General features: G+C 33.8%; 1 protein-coding gene and 1 pseudogene across 2 annotated transcripts in view; both read left to right on the top strand.

Moving 5' to 3' along the window:
- Positions 1 to 26,539, top strand: part of sima (HIF-1 transcription factor component sima) — a 47,049-nt gene that overhangs the window by 2,614 nt on the left and 17,896 nt on the right. Inside the window, exons 1-7 of one of the 2 annotated variants that reach the window (XM_011058936.2) lie at positions 5,460 to 9,603; positions 11,783 to 11,970; positions 12,542 to 12,690; positions 13,069 to 13,254; positions 13,652 to 13,887; positions 14,261 to 14,367; positions 16,670 to 16,817. In XM_011058936.2, coding sequence (XP_011057238.2) covers positions 8,408 to 9,603; positions 11,783 to 11,970; positions 12,542 to 12,690; positions 13,069 to 13,254; positions 13,652 to 13,887; positions 14,261 to 14,367; positions 16,670 to 16,817 — 2,210 coding nt within the window. In that variant the 5' untranslated portion in view covers positions 5,460 to 8,407. Of the gene's footprint in view, positions 1 to 5,459; positions 9,604 to 11,782; positions 11,971 to 12,541; positions 12,691 to 13,068; positions 13,255 to 13,651; positions 13,888 to 14,260; positions 14,368 to 16,669; positions 16,818 to 26,539 lie in introns of those variants that run through there. The other variant, XM_011058937.2, reaches the window with a different exon arrangement.
- On the top strand, positions 17,747 to 20,347 carry LOC147906750 (uncharacterized; annotated as a pseudogene).

Here is a 26,539-nt window from a genome sequence, read left to right as displayed (position 1 = left end):
TGTCGATCATTTTTATATACAGTGTGCACAAATAAAATATTTTTTAAAAAAACTTCATTTTAAAAAAATAAATATTATTCAGGGAGAAATGATATCGAATCGATATAAATTCGATGATTTTTAACGCCAATTAGACGTTTAATTAATCGACAATCATTTCTTGTTGGATAATTAACAATTTATTCATAAAAAATAAAATAGACTGTATGTTTCTTAAAATTATATATACCAAAATGATGTGTATTAATTTATATAAAATATATTATCCAAAAAATAAACGAAAATTAAAAATTGTATTGTTTCAATGCTCAAAAAGTATTTGTACAGACGAGAAATTTAGCTTCTAAAATCAGGAATACAAGCTAAGCTCGTTTGTTTATTAGAACAGAATGTATTCATTGTATAAAATTACTAATTAATGTTTATTTCTATAAATAATGCTTTTTTTATAACAAATTTCCTTGTACGAATACTTTTTGCTTTCACTGTATGTATTATAAAATTATAGCAAGTATATTATTATCTTCACTAACAAATAAATCTTCACTAATAAATAAAAAAATAAAAATCTACAGGATAAACTCGGACGTTCCAGTCAGACTGTGGAGATTTTATAGGAGATTTACTTTTTGAACAAAAAGTTTCCTATAAACATAGGTTGGAAAATGCTAATTTCTTAAAAGTTAGCATTCAAAAATGCTTTTTGAAAATGGTTTTTTTTTTTACACATTTTTGTAAATATCAGGGAATAGTTAAGGGTATGCGTTTTTAACAAAAAAAAAGGAAAAGTTGAAAATTAAATTATCTTTTAAATGAGATGAAAATACGACACATGTTTATGGGAAACTCTTTGTTCAGAATTTTTCCTGTAAAATCTTAAAGTTTGGGTGCGGAATGTTAAAGCCTACTGTATATAATATAATAGTATACATACACGGAAAGAATTTTCTTTTAAAATTTACCCTGAAAATATGGTAGTTGTATAGTACAATACAATATTTAAAAAATTTTTGCCATGCACTTCAGTAAAATCAGTCAAACATATTTTATACTTGATTGTAATTTTATTAATGAATGAGAGAGTTTACATTAAAATTCTTCGAAATACAATATTGTCCCACGATTATCATATTTTCAGAATAAACTCTAAGAAAAAATTCTGTCCGTGTATCAGTAGAATCAAAATTTTGCAACCGAAATATAGTTCCGATATTTTTTGCTATTTAATTTGAATTAATTATTTCCTCGATAAAATGATAAAAAAAAATGTTTATGTTTTTTCAACCTTAGAATTGAAAAAAACTGTTGAAAAGTGTAGGTTGCGAAATGAAGTTAATCAAATTTATTAATATTATTATTATTACTATTAAAAGTTCACCTTTAATCACTCTTACTTATGTTCTCTCACACCAAGCCAATGAGAGAAGTCAATTCTTTATCATACGGATAGCAACAGCAGTTCATGACAATGATAATTCCAAATTAGACAATGTTATACTTTTATCCACTCTGATTTCGTAAGAGCGTAGAATGGAAAATTTTGTACCGTCGAATTATGTCGGCAATCAGTCGTTCAAAGTTCAGATTCTAACACTGATGACAATTGGTGATCTTTTTCATATTCTTTTCGTACGTCAACGTTAATTATAATTCGGGAATTTCGATCCATCATCCCGCATTAATTCTAATTGAATTTAAGCCAATAAAAAATAATAACGTTTCTCTCTCAAATATCTGACCGGAGAGACGTTCGTTCCCATCGTGGTTCCATTTCTCAAATGGCGAATATAAATAAAAGGGTTCACGTTGCGTGATTTAAGAGGATTACGTTTCCCAAGAAGTGGTCCATAGGGAGAGTCACGAAGAGTTGCTCTCCCTCTCCTCTAAATCGCGAGGGACTCTCGCGTGACATTCTAAAATAACCTGCTGTGAAACTGTGAAACTACGAGGAAATCATTAGCGTCATAGTGGGGTCATATGATAGTCATCGGTAGACCGTAACAAGACGAAAACAACATTCGGCACGTATCATGCATCACATAGACACGATAGTGTTCTAAGCAACAAAAAAATATTTCATTTACGTAGAGTTATCATTATCAAATATATAAGTATAACGATAATAACGATAATAACGCGGTTGTTACTTATCCCTTTTACATGGACTTTCTGTCACGTAGTCACTACATCGGACAAGAACTCTAATTCTTTGTTATCGCAATATTCCTCTGACATAAACAAGTTTTTTTCTCGGTTTACGAAACTTTTTAATTCATATGTGGAGATTAAAAATTCAACATGTTTTTGCGCGTGAGATTCATGAATATTTTTCATAGTACACCAAGTTGAGAATCTGAATAATTTTACAGAGGGTAGAATTAGTGGTGCAGAGACATTTCTCATAGAATTTGAATTACTTTTGCGAGCATTCGAAATCGAATTATGAGGTATTGGAGAAGAAAAAATTCGATTAAACTCCAGTAAGTAATCGAACTTTCAATATTAAATCTTATATCATTAAAACTAATTAATTAAATACAAAGTATTTTCTTTAAAATCTGTAAGAAATATAATTGTAAGCAATTATATCGCCAAGAAAAGATTTATTAGGCAGTAAGAGATCAATTGCAGTTCTGTATAAAATGACAAAATAGCAACCTGCTCAGATTAATTACACTTTATATAAAATAGCAAAATAGCGACATCTGCTGAGACTAATCAGAAAACTTAATATTATAAGAAATAAAGACGTATAATTGCGACATAATGCGTTTTCGATTAATCTTGTCACAATGTAGCGTATTTATGCAAGCAAAAAGTTACTGTGTGTCTCGCCAAGTGATCGATAGAGGTCGACAAGGGGATGAGCAGGGGAAGTAGAGATTAATATGTCAATTAGAGTGTCTGCTGTGACAGTTATTTCTCTGTATAAGTGATGATATGAGCGAGGGGAGTTCTCTCCTTTCTAGCCACATATGCATAATCTGCATAGTCTGCACAGGATGTTCAGCGGCGTTATCTGTCAAAGACAGAATCAGAAAGAGGAAAAGAAAAGAGTTCGGCTCGATGTCATCGGTTGACGTCATATCCTTCTTAATTCTAACTGGGACGTTTATTTCGACTTAATGTTAATTTTCCTGTAATTATGTACAAATTTTTCATGACTGGGAAATTGCGATAGACGCTAATTTCTCTTGACATTTGCGATAACCCGACTCCAAACTAGTCAAGATGATACTCGTTAAAAGATGATGTGGCAGAAATGAAATACTGTGTATATATATATCGCGATGATTACGCGTGCACGCATGACCAACAGAGGACTTCTGAAAAGTTTTCTTTCTTAATTGCTCATATATCGCGACTTGACGTTGACAGCGTTACGCATATGGTCAGCTGAGTAAAACATGAGAGATTAAATTTTATTTCTACAAGACCCAGTTTTGCCAATGTAAGATTAACTTTAATCTCGATTTACTTTTTATCTTTTTTTTAGAATTAGATACCCTGGTTTCTTTCTTTTTCTAATTGTTAGAAATAAGCACTAAGTTAAACAAAAAGATTAAAGTTAAATCTTACATTGGTGGAACCGAGCCTAAATTGAATTAATAAATTCAGAGAATTAAATAATAAATTTACAGAAATTTATTCATTATATTCAAGTATTTAACATAATTTAATTTCATCTATAATAATTTAGAATTCGTCTAAAATAAATTTTTTATGATTCTCATGTGTTAATCACAAAAAATACTACAGAATGATTTTGTTGAAATATCTGAAAATTTAAGTAAATACAGATTTGAAAATAATTATGTATGACACTCAAGCTGGTTTTTAGAATTTTATTGTTGAATTTTGATTTCTATAATTTGTGTTATCACACATACACGGTCCTATAATATATTATGTTGTTTCGTAATGATTGACGAAATATTAATTTCTAAATATTGCCGAATAAGCATATCCAGTTGCCTAATCAACGAAAATTACAAAACGATAGAAGACTTTTCGACTCAATTTTTAATCAGGAAGCGCTATATGATTAGTGTCTGCTATTTAAGAAACACCTTGAAGATTGCTTTCTGTTCTCAAGCATCTAATGGCGAATTCAATTGGACGCACTAACGTATATTAAAGCCGTTGTATACTGATTTAATTTAAATGTAAAAATGAAATGGGAATATTTCGAATTATAAAATATATATAATATTTTACTTAACAGCATCATAAAGTATATTGGCTTAGTTTATTTCGTGCACTTGATATGGGTACTAACTAGTAATTTTCTTGAAATTATCTTAATTTCGGCGATACGTGTAAACATATACATGTATATGTATTTAATTAATCATTTTGATGCATATTATATCAATTTTTACATCATTCTTTGAATACATCGCTGAAATTAAAATAATTTAATAGAAAGTTACTAATTAGTACGTGTATGAAGTGTACGATATAAACTAAGCCATTGAGTACTTCACGATTTAACCGGTTTTTATATTTATTTATAAACGTATACCGGTATATATTTACATTAACTTTTGTACGACGGCACCAGTACGCACTGATTGTAAGTTCCAACCGAATTCGCTATAAGGCTTCTCGTACATCGAGTACATAACCGAAATTATACGACGTGTCATTAAATTCGATTGGAGGATACTTAATCGTGGTTTAATCGTGGAAAAACCTCGCGCGTCACTACTATATAGAAATTCTAAGAAACAGCTTTATTTCCTGTGCAAATGTACTTTGTACGTAAATGTTTAGATACTTCCTGCCCAAATCGGCTCAAAGTATTGTATGCATATCGTATGTCACATCCGGAAGTATTAATCATCGCTTAAATATCCATGAAATTTAGGCGCGATAAAAAACGTACTGCTTATTTGTTTAACCGAGTATAACACGAAAATTTTATATATCGAAGGCTGCAAAAAACGTTCACCGTAACTAAATATGTACAAGCTGATGACATGGAAACGATCGCGGAATAATTTCCGCGTTTTCATATCGACAGTACTTCCAATTGCATGATTCGCCACGAGGATTACGCGACCGGTTCAAGAAATGTATCGTGCAAGTTGCGTCAAGATTGCATACTCATCATCGGGATTGCATTGCATTCGTGCAGGTTGTGCGTCTCGCTAAAAAAAAAATGCCGGATAAATGTTTGCGAGCACGGAAAGAATAATTGTATTGATAGTTTTAGGTCTAAAAGTTTTCATTCCAAATTTCTTGCAGTGAAATCTCACTCCAAGAGAGTGAAAATGTAATCATTCTTGAAAAAAAGTGAAAATATTTTTGGAGAAAAAGTGACAATCTTCACTCTTTTTAGAATGAATTTTCATTTCAAAAGAGTGAAATCTCACTTTAAAAAAAGGGAGATTCACTCCTTTGAAGTGAAAATTCACTCTTAAAGGATGAAAATTATCACTCTTTTTCAAGAAGTGAAAATTTTCACTTTTTTTCAAGGGTGGTTGCATTTTCACTCTCTTGGAGTGAGATTTCACTGTAAGAAATTTAGAGTGTATAGGTACAAGTCTGAAAATAATTTGTTAGTCCATCAAAATAATACAGAAAATATATTGTATATTGAGATTTATACTATTTGTATTAAAGACCTTGCATTGGTTCGTAGCTCCTTACGCATTATATTTTTAACTAATTTGAAAATATAATTAAGACCAGTATTCATAATCAGTTCTTATATTTAAGACTTAAATTCTGTTTTGAGATGTCACGAACCAATCAGAGGGCCGCATTAGTGTCTTAAAACGTTATTTATAGTGATCTTAAAAATAAGAACCGGTCTACGTTTAGTTTTAGTAGAGAAAACTCAAGCATGAAGAGAGCAATACTGCAAAAAATTTTGATATTCTTCTAGAATCTAGCAATTAGCTTGAGCGTTCTATATAATTATTTTGACAATGCAGTAAAATTTATTTTTCGATCTGTATCTAGCTAAAATTTTAAATAATTCAGCAAAACCATTTTTTTTTTCTGTGAATGATTTGTGACGGATGCAACTTCTCTTATTCTTTTTAAGCGCGCGATACTCGTTGGGGATCGCGTTATCTTCTGCGATAGGAACGTTAGCGACCACCAGGCATTCAAATTACTGGAAAATCATTAGACACGACCACAGAGAGTGAAGAGAATAACTCATTTACCGCTTCCATTAAAAGTTACGCAAAGCAAAATAAACTCTTTTGCCTCAACGTTTTCGTTGACAAGTGTCTCTCAACTCGAAATTTGATGAGAGCTCTCCAACATAATTCCGTGGGCAATTTGATAAAAGTCAATGACTTTTTAAAAGGAGACTGTTGAAAAATAAGTCAAGATAGAAAAAAAAAGTTAAAAAGGTCACTAATTTATCAAATGCCACATATGCCAGAAAATGATAGTGTTTTCAAAAGATTAATTTGGTTTCTTCAGATATTTAATTTGCCAATTTTTTTTTAAACAGTAATATATGGCATCAAAATAATACGGATAAAATATTCATTTCTAACTAGATTTATATCTGACTCGTAACAAGCTGCGTACGTGCTAAATTAATGCAAAAATATTGCGTTGTTTTTCAACACATTCCCTTCTATCGACGTTTCTCTGAGAGATATAAATCACGTATTCCGAATTCGATCGCTCGTATTTCGATTATGTCGACTGTTTGCTCGTTCCCTTTATACGAAAAATCACAAAAATAGTTTTGCAAAAATATTTTTACCCTGAATTCGTAGCGTTCGATGTTGTTTGCATGATGACAGTAATATATTACGTCAGAAATCTGCAGAATGGCAGACGTCAACGTTTGATGAGCCGCAGTAGATAAATCAAAATGTCTGAAATGGTAAAAACGTGCTCAGTGAATTTGTTATGTCGCACACGGCGTCGATGATAGAGTATCGTTATCGATGAGCGAGATAACGATCGTTCAGAACGTCCAGCAGAAATAGCATCGCATTGCTACCGGGCTTTAGTATCGCGCGAGCCGTGAAGGTGGATTAAAAGTCATACTTACATAAAGGGAGCATGCAAGAGGACGAAGATGACGATCCCGCTCATGGTTGAGTTCTCGACGGACCGCTAAACTAAATCGTCGATCATCCGACTACAATCCCGCTGACGATTCTAATTTCGATCCTAGTTCTGTTAAAATAAAGAATAAGAGAGACAACTGAGAGATATAAAAAAGATAAGCCGATAAGAGATAATAGAAAAAAATTTTTCGTCGCGACTACCGTTGATTACTGAAGGCAGGATGAAAATGATCGTAGAGACCAAAGGATGCGTAAAAAAATAAGTGCGAGTCATTTGATATGGATGAAACTCGAAAAGAGTAGAGTTGGCTAAGCGGATAAAGGAGAGTGAAGAACTGAGAGAAAAAGGTAGTAAGAATTGAGGGAATTTTATTTTTTTCGTGAAAATTGCAGTCATTGACGGTACGACGCGCGTATCGAGTGTAAAAAGAGGCTAACTTTGTGAAAAATAGAAAAAAAAGAGGGGACTGGAAAAAAACGCAGACAGACATTCCACTTGTGAAGAAGAATTTGAATATTAGTATTCAGGTATAGCAAGCAGGTTTTATTTTTTTTTTTGTTTTATCTTTTTCTTTATTAGTGCTGGGAAATACCTGATTATACATTGGCCACGTGGACTGGCTACAATCAAGATAAGCTCTTAGCAATAAAAAGAGAAAGCTAGATGTGAGAAAGAAGAGAAATGAAATTTCAAGCGAGTGGAAAACGATTGAAACGTAAAAAAGATGAAACGCATTAATGCAGAAAATTTATTTTTACATAGATTGAATCTACATAGATTGAATTTATATAGCTTTTTTACACAGATTAAATTTATTACAGAGATTGACTTGTTGACGAATGATAAAGATAATATTTTTAATTCTCTTCTCGAAGAAACTAGTGAAGAAATAAGGAAAATTATAAAAGTTCAGAAGGAACAAAAATAAGCGGAGTAAGTTTAGAAAACCTGAACAGTGTTTTTTAACGCAGACAAAAGATGAAGAAAGAAAAAAGCGGGCGTGGAGAGGTGAAGGACAATCGTCAACGGAATTAGCATAATTAAAGCATGAAATTTCCGATGACTGTGAACTAATCGCAAATAGAATCGGTTCTCAACGGAGAAAAAGAGACAATAAACAAGGAAGAAAAAGGACAAACGAAAAAAACTTTGTCGATGAAAGATCCTCGATAAGATGTCAAATTTCTATTGATCGTCTTGATCGAAATAAGTATAATTAGTTTTAAAAAAAAGATAAAAAAAAAACCAGTAAAGAAGATTGAAGAAAATAAAGAAAAAGAAGTAGAAAACTTTAAAAGTGGAGAACAACTGAGAGAACAACTGATTAAGTGACGTGAAAAAATTAAGGAATTGAAACATGAACGCGCGTTTGCACGAGGTGGCAGCAGAAAGAGAAAAAGAAGAAGATGAGACGAGGGAGGAGGGTGGAAACATCATTCTTGGCGACGGTCATCAACAGCGAGGTCGTTGCTCCGACCTTCCCGACGACTGGATCGGCAAGGTGTCGGGTTACACTGGTGTCGATGCGCATCACATGGCGAGAGGAAGCGAGATCGATTTCCCGTCGCGCGAATTGTTGAAACCACCGCTGCCGCCGTCGTCTTATGGTCCAGCGATCACGTTTAACAATGTCTTACCCGACACTATTGTCGTACCCTCTCCCAGTATTACGTCACACGTTGGTGATAATGCTAGATCACGAGCTTGCGATATCGAGACGACATCTTGCTCCACGATGAGGTTTCCTTATGTGCCTGGTGCGATTTGCAACGTGACATGTAGTAATGCACCAGCGATGACGTGCAATGTCACTCCAGCGAGTGCTGACGATCCGGAGACAACGTGGTTCCGCAACGAAGGTCACTTGGTCGAGCCACAGTCGGGGGTTTGCACGGCGAACACGACGAAAATTTGCCAGCTGGGCCCAATTGACGTCGAGGATCTCGCAATGTACTTCGATTCACCGACGGACGGCTGCAAGCCACCCTCGTTGGGTAATCGAGCGATCTATTCGAAGAAATCGCGGTACGGACAGGTCGCAAGGATGGACCAGTCTCAGGAGCATCACCGCGATGATCTGAATTTCCGTGATCTACCTTCTTGCGATCTAACACCTAGCGATCTAGTATCCAATAATTTACAAACTTGCGATATGGGACCCAATACACTGGGGTATTGCGATCTGGGGAACAACGATCTACGGCTTCGTAATTCAGGATACGATGGCCCGCCATTTTGCGATCCAAGACTTGGCGATCCGCGATTTTGCGGTATTAGGCTGTCCGAGGAGCAGCCCCGTGAACCAGGACGACACAATCTGGGACGAGGCGACCCGGGACTGGGCAATTGGTTCTGCAACGACTGCCCGGAACTGTTCAATTTCTGCAGCGAGGAACGGTGGCTGCAGTGCCCGGCGAGCGATCGCTGTCCCTTTTATGACACTTCGTATGCTTACGATGTGCCTGTTTTACCGCCATGTATGTACGAGAATGGTTACAACGATAATTGGCATTACGACAATGCGGAGGACGAACAACTTCTCGAGAATTACTTGTAAGTCGGCGATCATCGTAATGTCCTTTTGTTCTCTCGGTTTTCATCTGCTTAGACCCTTCGACGTGTTTAATATCGTGATAGAATCACAAATGGTGAATGATTTTAATAAAATTTGTTGAAATTTTCTAATAATTTTCTTATACTGTTAGATATTAAGAGATACAAAAAACATAGTAACTCAATTCATTTCTACGGTTAATTTTAAAATAAACAATGTCCATATTAATACGCACTTAGTTCTTCAGAGTTAAATTGTTTTATTCTATTATTTTAAATTAAAACATTGAGTAGTGCGATCTATAAAATTGATTTAAAATAACTCAAATTGAGTATCATATGGCATAATAAATTATAAGATTTAACAGACTGAATCTATTTTTTCTTAAAATTAATCTAGACATTTTAATTTTAATTTTATTGAATTTTATCAATTTTCTTCTAATCTAATCCTAGAATCCAACTAGAATCACTTTAGTTAATTTTGATAAATTCGTATATTCTTTTATTCAGTAAGTTTTCATATCTTTTTAAGAAAAATTGGATTTCTTTAACTTTGCAATAAGATTTCTCAATCACTTGAACAAGTTAAACCGCTATTGCAAGAAAACTTTATTTGTTCAATTGGAGGAGGACTTAATATATTATTTGCAGTTTACGCAATATGGAACATTTTATATCAATTACGCGGTAAAAAAGAAAATGAATTGACAGTCCTTTCCTCACGATAATTTTCCACAATGTTTAATTACGTCTACCGTTCTATTGGATTAGTCGATCAGTTTGACTTTGACTGGAGTCCGCCAACGGTAGGAGGGCGATGAGGGAGAGAAAACGTGACGAGATCGTAGGATCGATTTCAAAAGCAATATCGTTCGAAGGTCGACCCGTCGCGATGATAACGCTTCGCTTAGCGATAACGTCGACGTTTTTTCTCGATTAACGACCGAAAAGATGCACCTTCCAATCCGCTAATAGCTGCGTTCTGGAGCAATGACAGTAATCTAACACACTCGAACTCATAGGATTGTTGTGTTTAAAATTAGGTTGCTCAGATGATTTCTTGAATTGAAGACGAAATTGATAATTTTATAAAATGTTGAATACGTCAGATCCAATCAAATAAGTTCAATTACTATCGAACTACTATTTAAATGTTCTCTTTATCTCGATACACACATATATATATATATATATGCGCTTAGTAATCGAATGCAGCCTTGCTTCGAGATCAAGTAGCGTCTGCAGCTGCATAGCATGCATCATGATGCATGGTTAGCGATCAATACAGCGTAATATTGAGTTGACGACCTTCAAGAATCAAGCAATGAGACTATAGTCTGTTCTTTTTTCACCCCAAGTTCTGAACTGGTGTAATAAGTTAGAGTGAAACAGGTATAGTTTGTTTTATTCTAACTTTAGTTCAAAACTAGTTTATAATTCTTCGAAAAAGAACAGATCTCGTTTATCGTGCGTGATAGCGCACCTGACATTACACTTGTCGCTTACAAGGTACTTCAAGATGTCTGTTTACGGAAAAAAAGTCTAGAGATAGTCAGGAGAGCTCTCGTTCATGCATGATTCATTTTACGTGAAAAATGAAAAATGATATATCTATATATTATATTCCGAAATCAACATTAATTTTTCGGCCAGTTCTACGTTACGTGCATAGATGTTCTTTATTTTCCACCATATTTTCCCACCAATTATCATGACATTTTTGAAAATTTGCGTTTTGGCAAAGAATGTTAACCCTCAAGTAATGTATCGTCGATATTTTAATTGTGAATTTTGTAAATGAATTTAAATTTAAATTTATAATAATCGGTAAAATACAACCCGACTTCTATGATGATAAAATTAATAGTATTAATAGTAAAAAGCTGTAATAAGTATACCAAAATTATCTCAGATTTTTATTGTATATACCTAATCCAGAATACAATGAAAAATTTACTCTATTTCTCGAAGATCTCTTTGCAAGCGAAAGAGTTAAATTCATATTGTTGCCAAAGGATTAAAACATAGTTTACAATTTATTAGCATATTTTCCACAGATTCTATAATACAGGTTTATAAAATATTCTCAAGGACCAAAAATTGCGCAATCTCCATAGAAATAATATCGGACTAGCTTATTTCGCAGCCGCTAGACGAATTTTTCGTATTATTGCAGGAGCAACGAGAAGAGAAAGGAAAGGTCTCGCGATGCAGCGCGTTGTAGACGTAGCAGAGAAACCGATATCTTCACTGAACTTGCGGCTGCTCTTCCGGTCGCGCCGGAACAAGCAGCGCTCTTAGATAAGGCCAGCGTAATGAGGTTAGCGATTGCTTACCTCAAAGTCCGAGCTGTCGTGGATTCCAGTGAGTATCTATGAAAGCATCTGAATGCCTGTCTTCATCGCTGCAACAAAGATGTTTCTTTCTTTCGAGATATAAAATACGATACTATTCAGCTAGAAACATAGAAATACTATTCAACTAGAAGTATAGAAATATATTTGTTGCAAAATATTTAAATGCGGACATAAACACAAACATTTCAAATATATTTTAATGTAGAATACTTTACAAGAGTTTTATTCTCACTACTTTATAAGAGTTTTATTCTCACAATTTTATAGCAAATTTACAATTTTATAAGTCAGAATCCTATAATAATAATAATATATTCTTAAATAAATTTGTAGAAAATGTGTATCTTAAGATACTTAATTTATTTGAACTTTATATCATAGAGATTTCCTTTCATTAAATATTATCGATTAGATATAGCCATTTTTGATTCTTTGAATCAAAGAGTTTGATAAGCGTGGATTTTTAAAATAGTTTCAGATTTTGAATCTAGATTTTAATATTATATTTTACGATCTTAAATAATTTTGGGATTTAATTAACGTCGTACTTACTAAATTTATGAATCTTTTAACATAAGTTCCAGTTACACTGACAAAATCCGAGTCGTCCACAAAGATGGATGAATTATTTCCAAAAGCTCTCAACGGCTTTATGTTAGTACTCTCTAGTGACGGCAACATGGTCTACCTTTCAGAGAATGTCAGAGACTATCTCGGAGTGTCACAAGTACGTTAAATGATCAAACAAACTTTTATAAACATTAACTATAATTATGAGAAATCTAAACTGGTAAATGACATAAATGAAATAATATTTAATGATTTTGAAACAATTTTTATATTTTAAGTAATGTCATCTTTTTATATTTTAAGTAATATTATCGTTTTAAACATTTTTTTAAGAATTTTCCAATAAGTGTATAAAATTATTTTTGATAAATTTTATATTTATAATAGATTTAAATGAAATTATGTTATGTTTCAGTTAATTTTTATTTAGTTTTGTTGAAAAATACAAAAGGTGGTTACGAGTTTTTATTATTATGATTATTCGCTGCACTTTCCGTCGAAATTCGGGGAGAGTAAAACTATATGCTTTGCATAGATGGATATGATGGGACAAAGTGTATACGAATACAGTCATCCCTGCGACCATGATGAATTGCGTGAGTGCCTGTCTTCGAAGTCGGCGGATAACAATGAGAAACGTACCTGCAACTTCTTCTTGCGACTCAAATGTACTCTCACTAGCAAAGGCAGGAAGGTCAATCTGAAGAGCGCTTCTTACAAGGTATATATTAAAATATGAAAATCCTTTTATCTATTCTAATAATATAATAATAGTATTGTTTGTCGCACGAAACATTGAATAAATATTAATTTGACAGAGAAAGAGAGAAATAAAATTACAATAAATTTAATGGAATATAACTTATTTTATTCTCAAATAATTACTATATAAATATAATTTATTACATACAATAATTTGTATTTTTTATAAATGTAAAATATAACAACACATGTATACGCATAAAAGTAAAATCAATATTATATAATCGAGTAACAGAATTTGCATAAGTTTTCGCAATATTTTACTTTTTATGCTTATCTGAATAGATTTTTTTTATTGAAACTTTTTTCAACTAAATTAGCTTGTGAATAATATATTCGTGATTGGATGTTGACAGGTGATTCACTGCACTGGCAGATTGACAAACATCCGCGACTCAAACTCGAACTCTATGGAAGTTGATAATGAAGAGCGACGCAAAGAGGATGAGGACGTGGGACAAGACACAGGCACTTCTCTAGTGCTCGTAGGTAGTCCTATACCTCATCCTAGTAATATTGAGATACCTTTGGGACGCCATACCTTTTTATCGAAGCACAATCTTAGCATGAAATTTACCTACGCTGACGAAAAGTAAGTAAATAATGGAACTTATTATATTTTTATCAGTCTCTTATTCTTATGTTCGACACAGTGTGGATTTTTTAGTTCATGTGTAAATCCACAAAATAATTTTATTTGTTACATTATTATTTTAAAGTAGTACAGCTTGACTCGTCATTTTCATTATCGTTGGCTTGCATAATTAGCGCAATGATTGAATACCTTTATCGTTCTTATCGTTATTCGATAAGTTTTACCTTGCTTATCGTACATAAGATTCAAGTATGATTCTCGTGACGCGTATTGTATTACAAATATATATAGTATTTTCAAAACAATTGAATTGCATTATTGAATATTATTTTGCGTTATATCACTGGGAATATTTTTTGTCTCGTTTTAGATTAGCCGAATACTTGGGCTGGAGCAGTGAAGAGCTGATGGGTCGATCAGTCTTTGAGTTTTATCATGCACTTGATAATCTTGCGCTGGACAAATGTTTTAAATGCCGTAAGTATTCTTTACTTTTCTCTTTTTACTCAATTTTATATTTATTTAGTAAAACATGATTATTCGATTACTAATTAAAATTTTTTTTAAATATCTAAAAATTGCTTAAACATCCATCCTCGATTTCTAGAGATCCTTTTATCGTTTCTTTTGTTTACGAAAATCAATTTCTGTAAAATTGATTAGGATCGTTTAATTGCGAAAATCATTTAATCTTAAATTCTTTTTGTAAATTTTTATTCTTTCTCTGGTATTCAATAATATTTTAATCGTTTGATTTTCTGGAGTGAATTTTAAAATTCCTAAAAGAGTCATTCTCATATCGTAAGAAATTCTATTACGTGCGAATTACACGTATACAGTGAAGCATAAAACAAAATGGTTGTTAAGTGGCAATTCGTGTAAGAACTGTTGCATTGCTATTTTGTCTGAAGATTGGTCAAGGTATTACGTTGTACGCGAATAATACGGATACGAAACGTGATAACCATCAAAATAAACGAGATACATAAAAAGCTTTGGATGAAAGAGAAACGCGGGGCGACAGAGGCGGAGAAGTGGCTTACGGAATGGATCGACCTGGGTGAATGGCCGAGAGGAAAAAAGATTTCAAGGACGATCATATCTCTTATCGGTTGCGACGCTACCCGACGACCTTTTTTACGGCTTCCAGGGAGCGCAAACTAACGCACGACTAACGTTATCGGCTATTAGTTATGCAATTATTGTATCTTCCAACGGTATTTATGAGCACACACGTAACTTTATCGTGTCGATTTCGGTAATTGACTCATAAAACGGCAGGTAGATAATGAAAAATGAGATGTAGTGACAAAGTGCGAGGCTATAAAAATGTCGAAAGATATTTATCGTTTGACTGACATTTTACATTGAGGTACAGTCTGGAAAATTATCCTCGATGATGTATCAAGGATAACACATCGCGATTGAGTTATTAAACTAAAAATAGCATGTAATAAATATGTTCTGTAATAGGAATCTTATTTAATAAATATTTTATCTAACACTTAATTGCCAATATATGTAAATATTACATGGCATTAGATATTCGAAAGTGACAAATTAATCATAAATAATAAATATTTTGAAATTAAAAATGGGTAAATTTATTATCGATAAATCTCAGTCTGTAATGTAGCAGATATCTAAATTTTTAAGATTTTTTATTGATGATAAAATTTTAATATACGCAATAAAATACGTACTGACGTACGATTGTAAGGGACGATTTAGGAGGTTCACATATATATTCGAGCAATCCGCAACGTTATCCCTTTAACACCAACCAGCCTCGACTTTCCGGCCGAATCAGCTCCCGCACTAATCCCACTTTAGTCGTTTTTATGAGAATGTAGGGAGGTACATTTCTAGAAACGAGATAATACGTTTCTCGAAGAGGTTGGCCTGAAGCAGCCTGAAGCGCTAGAATGTGCGACGTAATCTTACGACGGAACCGCAATAAAATATTTTATATCTCCGTTTCCGAGTTTATCAATCTCGCAGCTTACAAGATTACGAGAAATAGTATATTTTGATAATTTTTTTAGATTGTATACATATGTATGTGTTAAGGTAATCTTTGCAAAAAATGACAAATTGGAAATTTATCCATATATAAATCAATATTATATACGTATAAAGCAGATCATATTTTATATAATATTCACAATATAATTTTATAGTTTAAATGACAATTTTTTTTATCTTATCTTAATTATTTTTTAAAACATGTCTACCTTTATTGAAATAATAATTTTTGATACAAGTTCTAAATTATCGCCAAATATTTTATATTTTCAAATGCAGAAAAATCTGTAATTTTTTAATAATTTTTTTTTTTGTAATGCATCCTTATTATTATCAACTATTTTATTTATATTTTTTTATTTATTAATAAATCTTAGTTTTATTTTTATTCGTCGAGTTAGCATTTATTGACTACATTTTATATCAGTGAAAATATATTGCAAATTATTTTGTCAGAAATTTTTAATTTTTAGATTCTCTTCTCCTTTTATAACAAAGTTCTAAATCTATCGAAGCAGCAAATTATTCATCGTTGCATTAAGAAATTATCTTATATCTTTATTCTTTTTGGTCGCCAATATGCTAATGCATGGGTGTATTCGACAATCCCATGCTGATCGATAAAATTTGTAATCCTATGCCACATGTTTCGTCAGCTGCGCGCGACTCGGCGGTATAAAATCGCGCGGATGCATTCGCATGTTCCGAGTCCTAGGATGATCGCTCTCTCATCAACATCGTTGTACTGTTTCAGTGTTCAGCAAGGGCCAGTGCGAGACCGTAGCGTACAGATTCCTTGGCAAGCGAGGCGGTTACGCCTGGGTTATTACCCAGGCCACCCTAATCCACTGCTCCAAGCAGCAGAAGCCAATCTCTGTCGTCTGTGTCAACTACATCCTAAGGTAGGATCCGCTATTATCCTCCCTGTTCGGTGCTGGTTTACTCTTCTTCATACCATCAAACTGGAGTACCTTCGATTTCGCTTGTATCTTGAATTAAGCATGGCTGTATTCTTTTCATTGCTCAATTGTTACATTAGAGAAGTTTAATTAAGTCTTACATTAATTAAATTGTATGTATATCGATCTGATTTCATTTCCGATGAATATTACTTTATAATTGATTCATGCGTTATTGCAGGAGCTATGTGGAAGTTTAACGATGAACAAGTGAAACTTTTTGATTTTTATTCTCAATTTTCCTAAATTTTCAATTATTGTTAAATTCACAATATACTTTAAGTAATTTTTATGATCTAACTTTAATTTTAGTCAAAATACTTCCTGAAGTTTAAAGTGAATTTGAAGTAAGTTATTACGTCAGATTATGTCATTAGCTCTGTTTTTTTTTCTATTGAAGAATAATTTTGAAATTACGACGGAAATGAAATCCAATCAATTCTTTACATTTCTAGTATTTTGCGCCAACATTTCCTAAATGATACTACAAGCTTACGTCATATGTAATAACAATTTCGCAAATCACGTGGTTTTCGATCAGGTCTCTACGTTCATTAACTCCGCAATGTATCACGTGAGAAATTAATTTCCATTATACTTATCGTGTCCTTGATCGCGCGCTCTATCAACTGAATTCTCTTGCGTAATTATCGAATTGCGTGAGAATTCGCAAAATTGAAATAATGATATGTTATACTGAAATTATTTAAAAAATATTATAAAGGAAAACAACTATCATTTAATTTTTCTTTTTTTATGTATTTTTGCGATAAAAATTTGGCTTTTTTTTGTCATAATTTTTATGAGCATTTTTAATGAGTCAATTAATTTTTTTTTATTAATACACGCGACGATGAACAATTCATACGTTAATATTCAAACTCATCGTTGACCGATTAACCGGATACGCAAATTATTTCCTACTATTACTGCTACTGCGGACACGCTACTTCCGGTAACTTCCGGCGAAGGCCGCGACAGAGTCACGCGAGGTAAGTGCTCTCTTGATTTTTTCGGCGCAGATTCAACCCTCGATTGATCGCCTAAAACATATTAATTCTAATTTTACTTTTACAAAGGAACACAACTACATCCTCCAACTATCTCCCTCCGATTTTAATGTTAAAGTATAGAGAACTTTGAATGTTAAAGTATAGAGAAAAGTAAGAGATGTGTATTTTTTATAAGTGCTTCTCATACATTAAGGCGATGAAGCTCCCTCTAGAAAAAAATAGATTTTTTCTTGAAAGAATATCATTTGAATCACTAAAGATATTTATAGAAATTGTAAATAAAAGTTGAATGGTTTCAAGAGTACTATATAATAGTAATAAATTTGTTAAATAAAACTATTATTTATGCAAAATAAATATTTTTTTATTGTTGTAAAAACTTTTAAAATTATTCAACTTTTAACTTAAACCTTTTTTTATATCTTTAAATGATATTTATTCAGAAAAAAAGCAATCTATTTCTGTCAAAGGTGAGTTTCTCATCTTAGCGTGCGAGAAAATACTTGTACAGAAAAATACATGTCTGTTATTTTTTCCTATACTTTAACATATCCAAAGCTTATTAAAATATTTTTTTTGTGTTTCTTTGTTAGATTCACCGAAATAATACGAAGACAGAAATTTATTTGTTTGATTACGATCTTAATAATAATGATTTAGCTAATGAAGCAAATAAGAAGAACGCGTTCAAAAATATTTCCTAATTAGAAAAACCATTTCAGATGATTCTAAAAATAACTTTCTAAATTTTCTCCGTTCTGTTCTTTTATTCTTATAAAGTTTCAAATTTTCTATTAATTTTTTTTCGAATATGTCTTCGAATATCGTATTATTCAAGGGTTAATCTGATGCCTTTTAATGCGACAAGTTAGCCGGATGCTTTCGTGTAATTTTTTTTCTTAGCACGCCGGTTCTCTTCTCGCATTTGATGCTTTTCGCATGTCTGTCGAAGGTACTCCGAATATTCGCGGCTTCCATTTGAAAAGGATACACGAATTTTACTCGGACATTTTATTGTGGAAGATCACAAGAGACATTAAATTACCAATGAACTGTGTCCCTCTCGCCGAAAACAGAACTCTCACTATCAAGGATCGAATGGATGAAACGAATCTCCCTCGCGGTTTGAACGTTATTCCCCTTCTGGGGAATCCATAACATGCGCCGGATTTCCCGGAATTGCCGATCTCTCTCGAAGAGAGGAAAACGAAGAGAGTTTCGTGATATAAACCGACCCCTTTTCCATCCCTATCTCGGGGCGGTGGCTGTTTTCATTGGTGGCTGAAAGGTGGTTGGTAGATTCCGACATTATCTCTGACCCATCCCCTTAGACGCTTCCTATTTTCTCGGATATTTCGTTCCATCCCTTCGCCATCGTTTCTTCCCCCTCTTCTCGACTTTTTCGCACTCTCGATTTCGTCGGAGGACGCGCATACCTCCAGTTGGTTTCTGCCACCGGAAGCGGAAGAGTTCGTGAATATTGTAGGTATCAGTCACATACATTTCTTAACATACATTAGCCCCGATTTTGTGAAGTGTAATTGTAATTTTTATCGCAAACGGAAAGATTAACATAAGTCTACGTCATGTGAATAATATTAAACAATTACGTCAATCTTTCCTCGAAATCCTATTACCATTTAATGATTTTAAAATTCGTAAAGATCTTGTTTCAAATGAATTAACAAGTTTAATGGTATTTATTTTTCTAGTATGTTTTCTGTAGTATTTGTTTTCTTATAATTTAATATTCAATTACCACTTTAAATAGCTACGTGCGTTGATCGCAGTTCTTTCTCGTGATATAATCGTTTATATATTTTTAGGTAAAGCTCGCAATGCCTCGTCCGTACTACTATTATTACTGCTAACTAATTAATCTGCTGCACAGATCGATAATTAACGTCCATCCAATCGAATGCTCGCCGAGGCCGAATGTGCGTTCCCCTTCAAGCTCGCACAAAGCAGCGCACCGTCGAGGTGGAAAAGCTGACGCTTGCGCGTCGCGGTATATAACTTCGTTCCTCTCCCGGTCGAGTCCGGAACTCGTCGATACCCGCGTGCGCGTTCAGCACCGATCGTCCGTCGTGTACGTCGACGACCCCCGACAGTCGAACGAAAGCGAGAGCGGTCGGCGAAAGTGTTGTGTCCCGTATGTCGCGCAAGCTCAGTCGCGATCGCGACGGTGGTTGAAGTTAAAAATCCGTATGCTGTCGCAAGTAAGTCGATAGATACAACGAACGATGTCGTGAAGATCGTAGGAGAAAATTCGTCGTAAATGAAATACGTGGTCAGAGTTGTCACAAAACTGAAAATCAGACAAAACAGGGAACGGTCCGGAAATTGCAAATTTTCTGCAAATTTAAAATTCTTGGCTTTTAGGAAGTTCAATATACTTACATCACGTCTACTTTGGAATATTACCAACTTGACAGTCAAATGCAAGCAGTTTATTATTAGTTATTATTAGCAGCAACATTATTAGTGATTTATATTGCTATGTTAAATGGCTCTCTCGATAAAATATTTGATGGTTTTCAAATCATGACGAAAGTACAAGAAATTTTTAAATATTATTGAAGCACCGGAGAGAGAAAATCATGAAATTCTGTTTGAAAATCAATAGAAAAAGTTATGGAATTTTAGGTACTGTAACAATCCTAACGTTAATGTTTTCATTCTTTTATCTTGTATAATGATTTAATCGACGAAATAAGTTGCAATGAAACAAGCGCAGCACGATGTCAGATTACAATTTAAAACTTTAATAAAGTTTAACAGGAAATTTTTTTTATGCGGAATGCAGAAAGATTAAATTAAGATTCAAATTGATGCCGACAAGCGCAGGAAGAGATCGTGCACGATACTTTTCTCTAAGGAATATTATACGTATTCGCATTGCTGTCTGCCGAAATGTGATATTATCTTCCGCTTCTCGCACGTGTCTGACCGGTTTTCCTGCAAGAATCCTCGCGAGGATCGCTTTTGAAAGCTGCTAAGCGTGAAACCACGACTTCCCGTTCGACGGGAGGCATTGCATTGCATCGCGTTAGCTCACTTGAATGTTACATTAAATTATACAATCAGTATATCTATTCTAGCACCGATAGCTTGGATATATCGAGTAAAAAGACCAATGAGATTGTCATTCGAAAGTAGAAGAGAGGGAAGACTGTTGTTTTTGAATCGTAAGATGTTGATTGTCCTTGCAAAATATTGACATTACAGAATTATAACAAGTGCATATATTGTAAAAAAAATTACGTGTGTGTATAATGCATTAAAAACAGAAACTCCTTATCTATTAAGAGAACTGAAGAAACATGTTGAACGTGCTTTGTTCCGATAATCGCGGTATTTTTTTTTTACAATGAATATTGACGATGCAGTAAGAAATTAGAACGTAGAAGTGCGTCAAGCATAGATAACGTACATTACCTAACTAAAAGTAGAAGCACTTTGAGCCACTCTATAGGATATACATGAAAAGATTACTGCCATTATAAAAGAATTTTAATTTGTCGCTTTATCGTTTGTATTGATATTTTAAATATTTAATCTTTTACAACCTTATATTTCTTTCATTAAATTTTACTTACAAATATTAAAATATTCTTTGCAAGAACTTTCTGCAGCAAAAATCCATGCCTTATGTATTTCTCGTTAACCTTTAAATAGCGATCTATTTTTAAAATCTAACAGCTAAATCTTACAGCTTTACTTCTCTTAAGTAAAATTTGTTATAATTCATTATTTTTTTATTGTATTTTATTTCCTACAAAATAATGGAATTGTTTCACCAACCAGCGCCACTGTAATGGTTTTTCCTGTAAATAAAGATTAAATTATTTGCTCAAATTATTCCATATATCAAACGCTTTTATGCATGAAAAATGTAATATATTTTCCCCTTATTAATTTGAGAATTCAGGTTGAAAGTAATTATTAATGAACGTTTTAGTTCATATTGTTGGCGAATCACGTACGTAAATCAGGAGTTTAATGATTCAGAGAAACACACAAAGATCTGTACAGCTGTAGACAATCGTTGAAATGTCAAACGTTCTAAAAACTGCGCGCGAAAAGTGCATTCGCGTTGCAACGGAGAGTTGACGTTGACCACGTGCTACGACATCTCAAAATAATACCTTGCGTCCTTAACGTCAGCCACCATCATCGTCGTAGTCGCAACGCGGTTTTGATCTCAACTCAGCTACGTGGAACGACCTCGCGTAGCCGATTGACGTCTCGTTTCGCGTTTTGTCTCGCACTTCAAGTCAACCGTTCGACTGGAACTGTTGTTTTTATTTAACTCGTGGAGATACAATTCGGCGTCAGAGATCACGAGAGCGGCTGCTTAAAGGCACGCATAAATTCTCTCCTTCAATTCTCGTCATTCAGACTATTTATATCCAACATAAAGTACAGTACACTGTACAGTACGTAATACCAAAACTGTACGTAAATACATGAAATATTCATAAATTAATGAAAATTCATAAATAAATGAAATATTCATTGAATTAATGAAAATTGGTCCAATGAATTCTCATAATGATTTTATAAAACTATTATTAGAATTCATTATAAGAATGAACACGTAGTTATATGTATAAATGAATCCAGTTATTATATAATATCAATGAATTAATTATACATTAAGTCGAACATTAATACATTAATTAACATTCATTGGATCAAAAATGAGTGAAATTTTTTTCAGTGTAAAATAGCAATATTTATATTATTTTAATTCTTCTAACAAAAATATACTGTATCGTTACGTGAAATATCGTTAGTCATTATATGTTATTAATTTAGATGAATATTATAATTTTTTTTTGAGAAGTAACAGTCATGCGATTTATTGCCGAGTTCATTAAGCCAGATTATTTTGAACTCAATGCCTTTATTAATGTTTAAATGAGAAATGTGGTTTTTTTTATCTTGTATCAAGCGTACATCGAGCGTAGAGACCTTGAGAGCTTAACCAGATCGATTGCATAAGGGATCGCTTTCAGCAACGACAAGATAGGAACGATGGGAAAGAGGAGGGAGAAAAACTGCGGTCAGATCGATTCGAATCAAATGGCCTCGATCGATACTTGTCATTTATGTTCGTTGTTGTACCTCCCTCGCGTGTACAGCAGTCAAAGAACCAAAGATTTGAATGATTTATGAATCTCAGGATTTAAAAGGCAGAGATAGTTAAGGGATCTGACTGTTAACTCTTTAGCAAAAAAAAAGAAAAAGAAACCAAAAAAGAGAGAAATGCAATTCGATGGTTCTTTACGCTCTGCAAGATTTACGATTTCTGATTTAAGTTGGATTTTTTTTGTTAACATTAAATACAAAATAAACAGATAGAAATGTATAATAATAATATCCAACTATTTAGAAAAGATGCAGGAAAAAGAATTTCAGATAAGAATGATGATTACGCCATGATTATCAGCAAAGTATGTGTTCGATTTTTGTTAGTGCAATGCCCTCATTAAAATTGTTAAGCATTCGCGCTATATTATCTTTATATTTATTCTTTATATACTTATTTTTTTAGATTTATTTTTAAACATAAGTTGACGTAAAGATTATTTCTATCGATTCTCTCGGGAAGAAGTTTTTGTCGGAATATGTGATTGAGATATGTAAATAAGTAAACATTAGCGGAATGAACGAAGGAGAGGAACGACGAGATCGCCTAGTCGCTAAAGCCATATTTAAAATGATGTCTCGATGCTGTCTTTCTAATTTACAATTTCATAAAACATACGCGCAAATATTTGTTAGTTATCAAGACTGCATTCACAACTTGGAAGTTTGCGAGCCACATCACGTGACATTAACATTTCGAATTCGTCGGATAGGAAGTCATTCACGTAGTGTTTCGCTAGTCGGTCAGCGTTTATGTATGCAAAATGTGTGCCGCACCAATTTGAATATTTATCTCCTGAGAAATATTCCGGTATTTATGTTGCACTTTTCGATTTATTTTTCGATTTTGTAGTCTGAGTATTTAACAAAAATAGTGACACGTCTATTTTTAAACATGAGCTAACTAAAAATAGAAAATTCTGAAGGTACAATTTTTAGAATGCAGATGGATAAGAGAATATTATCCTCTTTCTTTTTAATTAATCTAAAATGTAATGTTAAATATCCACGGAAAGGATAATTTTCCTAAAGTATCTAAAATGTTAGCTACATATAGATCTGAATAATTTTGTTGAATCGTACAAATAATTGTGTAGCATACTCTGGTAGAATAACTGGTTGCTAGAATGTGAAAACTTTTTGCAGCATTGCTCATCATGCTTGAGATTCCAACGTAATTATTTCGAATGTTCAACAAAATTATTTTTTCAGATCTGTATTAACATAAATTTTTGAACTCTTCGGAAAATCGTTTATCTCGTGCATAATCAGCGTCTATTATCTCGCTACAATTTGTTTTTACGTATTGCCATTACTATTTGATCGATGTACAAGAACGTATTTCACAAATTATTCGATATGTATCGAGCCGATTAGCGTAAAGTGTAATGTAACCATTGAGATTCGAGGCGGATAAAACGCGAGGCGCATAAAACGAAAATTTCACGGTCTGACGTGAGCGAGGCGCGTGAAGTCGCGATTTGCAAATCGAATACCTGAATGACGAGGAAGAGAAAGAAAGAGGCAGCAAAAGAGAGAAAGAACAAGGCGCGACGATGCGCGGTTGCAATCGCATGACGACGGAACTTGGCCAGTGCCTTTCAGTCCGCCGCAGCGGCCGAAACGCTGCGTAACAACCGCGATAAAAGTCGGAGCGACGCGTGCCTGTCTTTTCGTAATTCGCGAGCGGATTCGAGAGAATTCGACCGGAGGTTCGAAGATCTAGAAGTCCCGAAATGTCCTAAAGATTTGAGAGAAATCCTGAAAATTAAATGTTGAAAGAATTCGTAAAAAAGAAAGAAAATTCCGTCGAACATTTAAAAATCCACAAATCCGGAGGATCGAGTGCCTGAAAATCGAGAATCTCTATAGAAGAAGTCTCTTCAGAAGATCAAATATCTAAGTGAAACTTCCGGCATCCAAAATTTGAAAACATCGATCAAAGATATAGATTAAAGCCCTAAAGAGATAGAAACATATGAATATTCTGCAGAAGAGTCAAGAATAAGGATTGGAAAGCTTGTACGTTTTAAAGTTTCAAAGGTTCAACGTGATCTAACATGTACAGATCAAAGATCGAACTCGTCTCGCGTCTTCGAGGAATCTCTTTAAGAAACCTTACCTGAATGATGTAAAATCGATATCACCAAGAGATTGAATCAGGTCAGATCTGTAACGAATTTCTGATAATTTAATTTCGATATCTTTAATTTCTACCTTAATTCAAGATTGAAGAATCGATCTGATCGCGGCAGATATCCGGATCAAAGATATCAGATCCAAGTATATGCACGTGGAACACAACGGTTGTTGGACTGATCGTTCGGACCGATCGAGTGACAGAAACGATTCCACGTTAGGCCGTAATCACGCTACAAGTTATCAGTTACGGTTGCTGATTGTCGGTTCTATTTTAGCTAATCATGATACAGCGAGTGCAGGTTAGCTGCAACGTGATTGGTGAAAATAGATCGTTCGGACCGATCGAGTGAGAGAACCGATTCCACGATAGGCCGTAATCACGCTACAGATCATCAGTTACCTGGTTGCTGATTGTCGGTTCTATTTTCACCAATCATGCTGCAGCTAACCTGCACTCGCTGCATCGTGATTGGCTAAAATAGGACCGACAACCTGTAGTGTGATTACAGCCATACGTCGGTCGATTTAATAACGGAGTCGACCCTCGGAGATTTTTGGCCGGATTCCATTGCGCTCTCACGTATCCGCTGGCAGCGGATCTGCGAATTCCGCGTGCGGAGACTCGATTGCGCAATCATACGACTCGCGGGGATATTCGCCCGTCTATCTCGGAATCATCTCTTCCAGTTCTCCTCCCATTTTCTCGTTTCTATTTTTCCACCCACTGGATCCACGGATACTTCGATCGGTCGTTCTCGCAAATTCGCTCGCGGTTATTTACCCCTTTTCACCGAATTATTCAACAGCTAATAATAACGAGTGAATTATTGACGATGATTTCGCGACTGAATAACAGGACCGCTCGTGTATAATAAAGATCCCGTGGTGTGTTTTACGAGAAGTTGGATGGCACAGTGATACGAGTCAATAATAATAAATACTACATTTTAAGAACGTGATGCCCAACTATTTTTCGCACGTGTCGCGAAGTCGTTAGTTTTTCCTTTTGTAATTTTAGAAGAAAAAAAAAAAGATATAAGAAAAATAATAAAGTAACAGAAGTTTACGTTAAATAATATTGCTAGTTCCTTTCTTGAAGTGACAAAAATACGCTTCTTAGTCATTGTTCCGTGAGTTTATTTATGTAAACTAGGAGATTTAAAGGAAAAATTACGTCGCGGAAATATAATTTACAATTGTGCCACGGACTATTATATATATATAATATATATATCTACTATAAGCATTCCAAGAGTTGAGTGAGGGAGTGCCGATAAGAATCGAGTAAGCTCTTTTAAGAGAAAGAGAGACGATTGGAAGTGTGTATGTGTGTAAGGGAAAGAAAGGACGCTTAAT

Source organism: Acromyrmex echinatior, chromosome 18, assembly GCF_024713525.1.
Source record: "Acromyrmex echinatior isolate Ae372 chromosome 18, ASM2471352v2, whole genome shotgun sequence".
Classification (NCBI taxonomy): domain Eukaryota; kingdom Metazoa; phylum Arthropoda; class Insecta; order Hymenoptera; family Formicidae; genus Acromyrmex; species Acromyrmex echinatior.
Note: the sequence above shows the minus strand (reverse complement) of the source record. Positions and strands in the feature narration are given on the sequence as shown.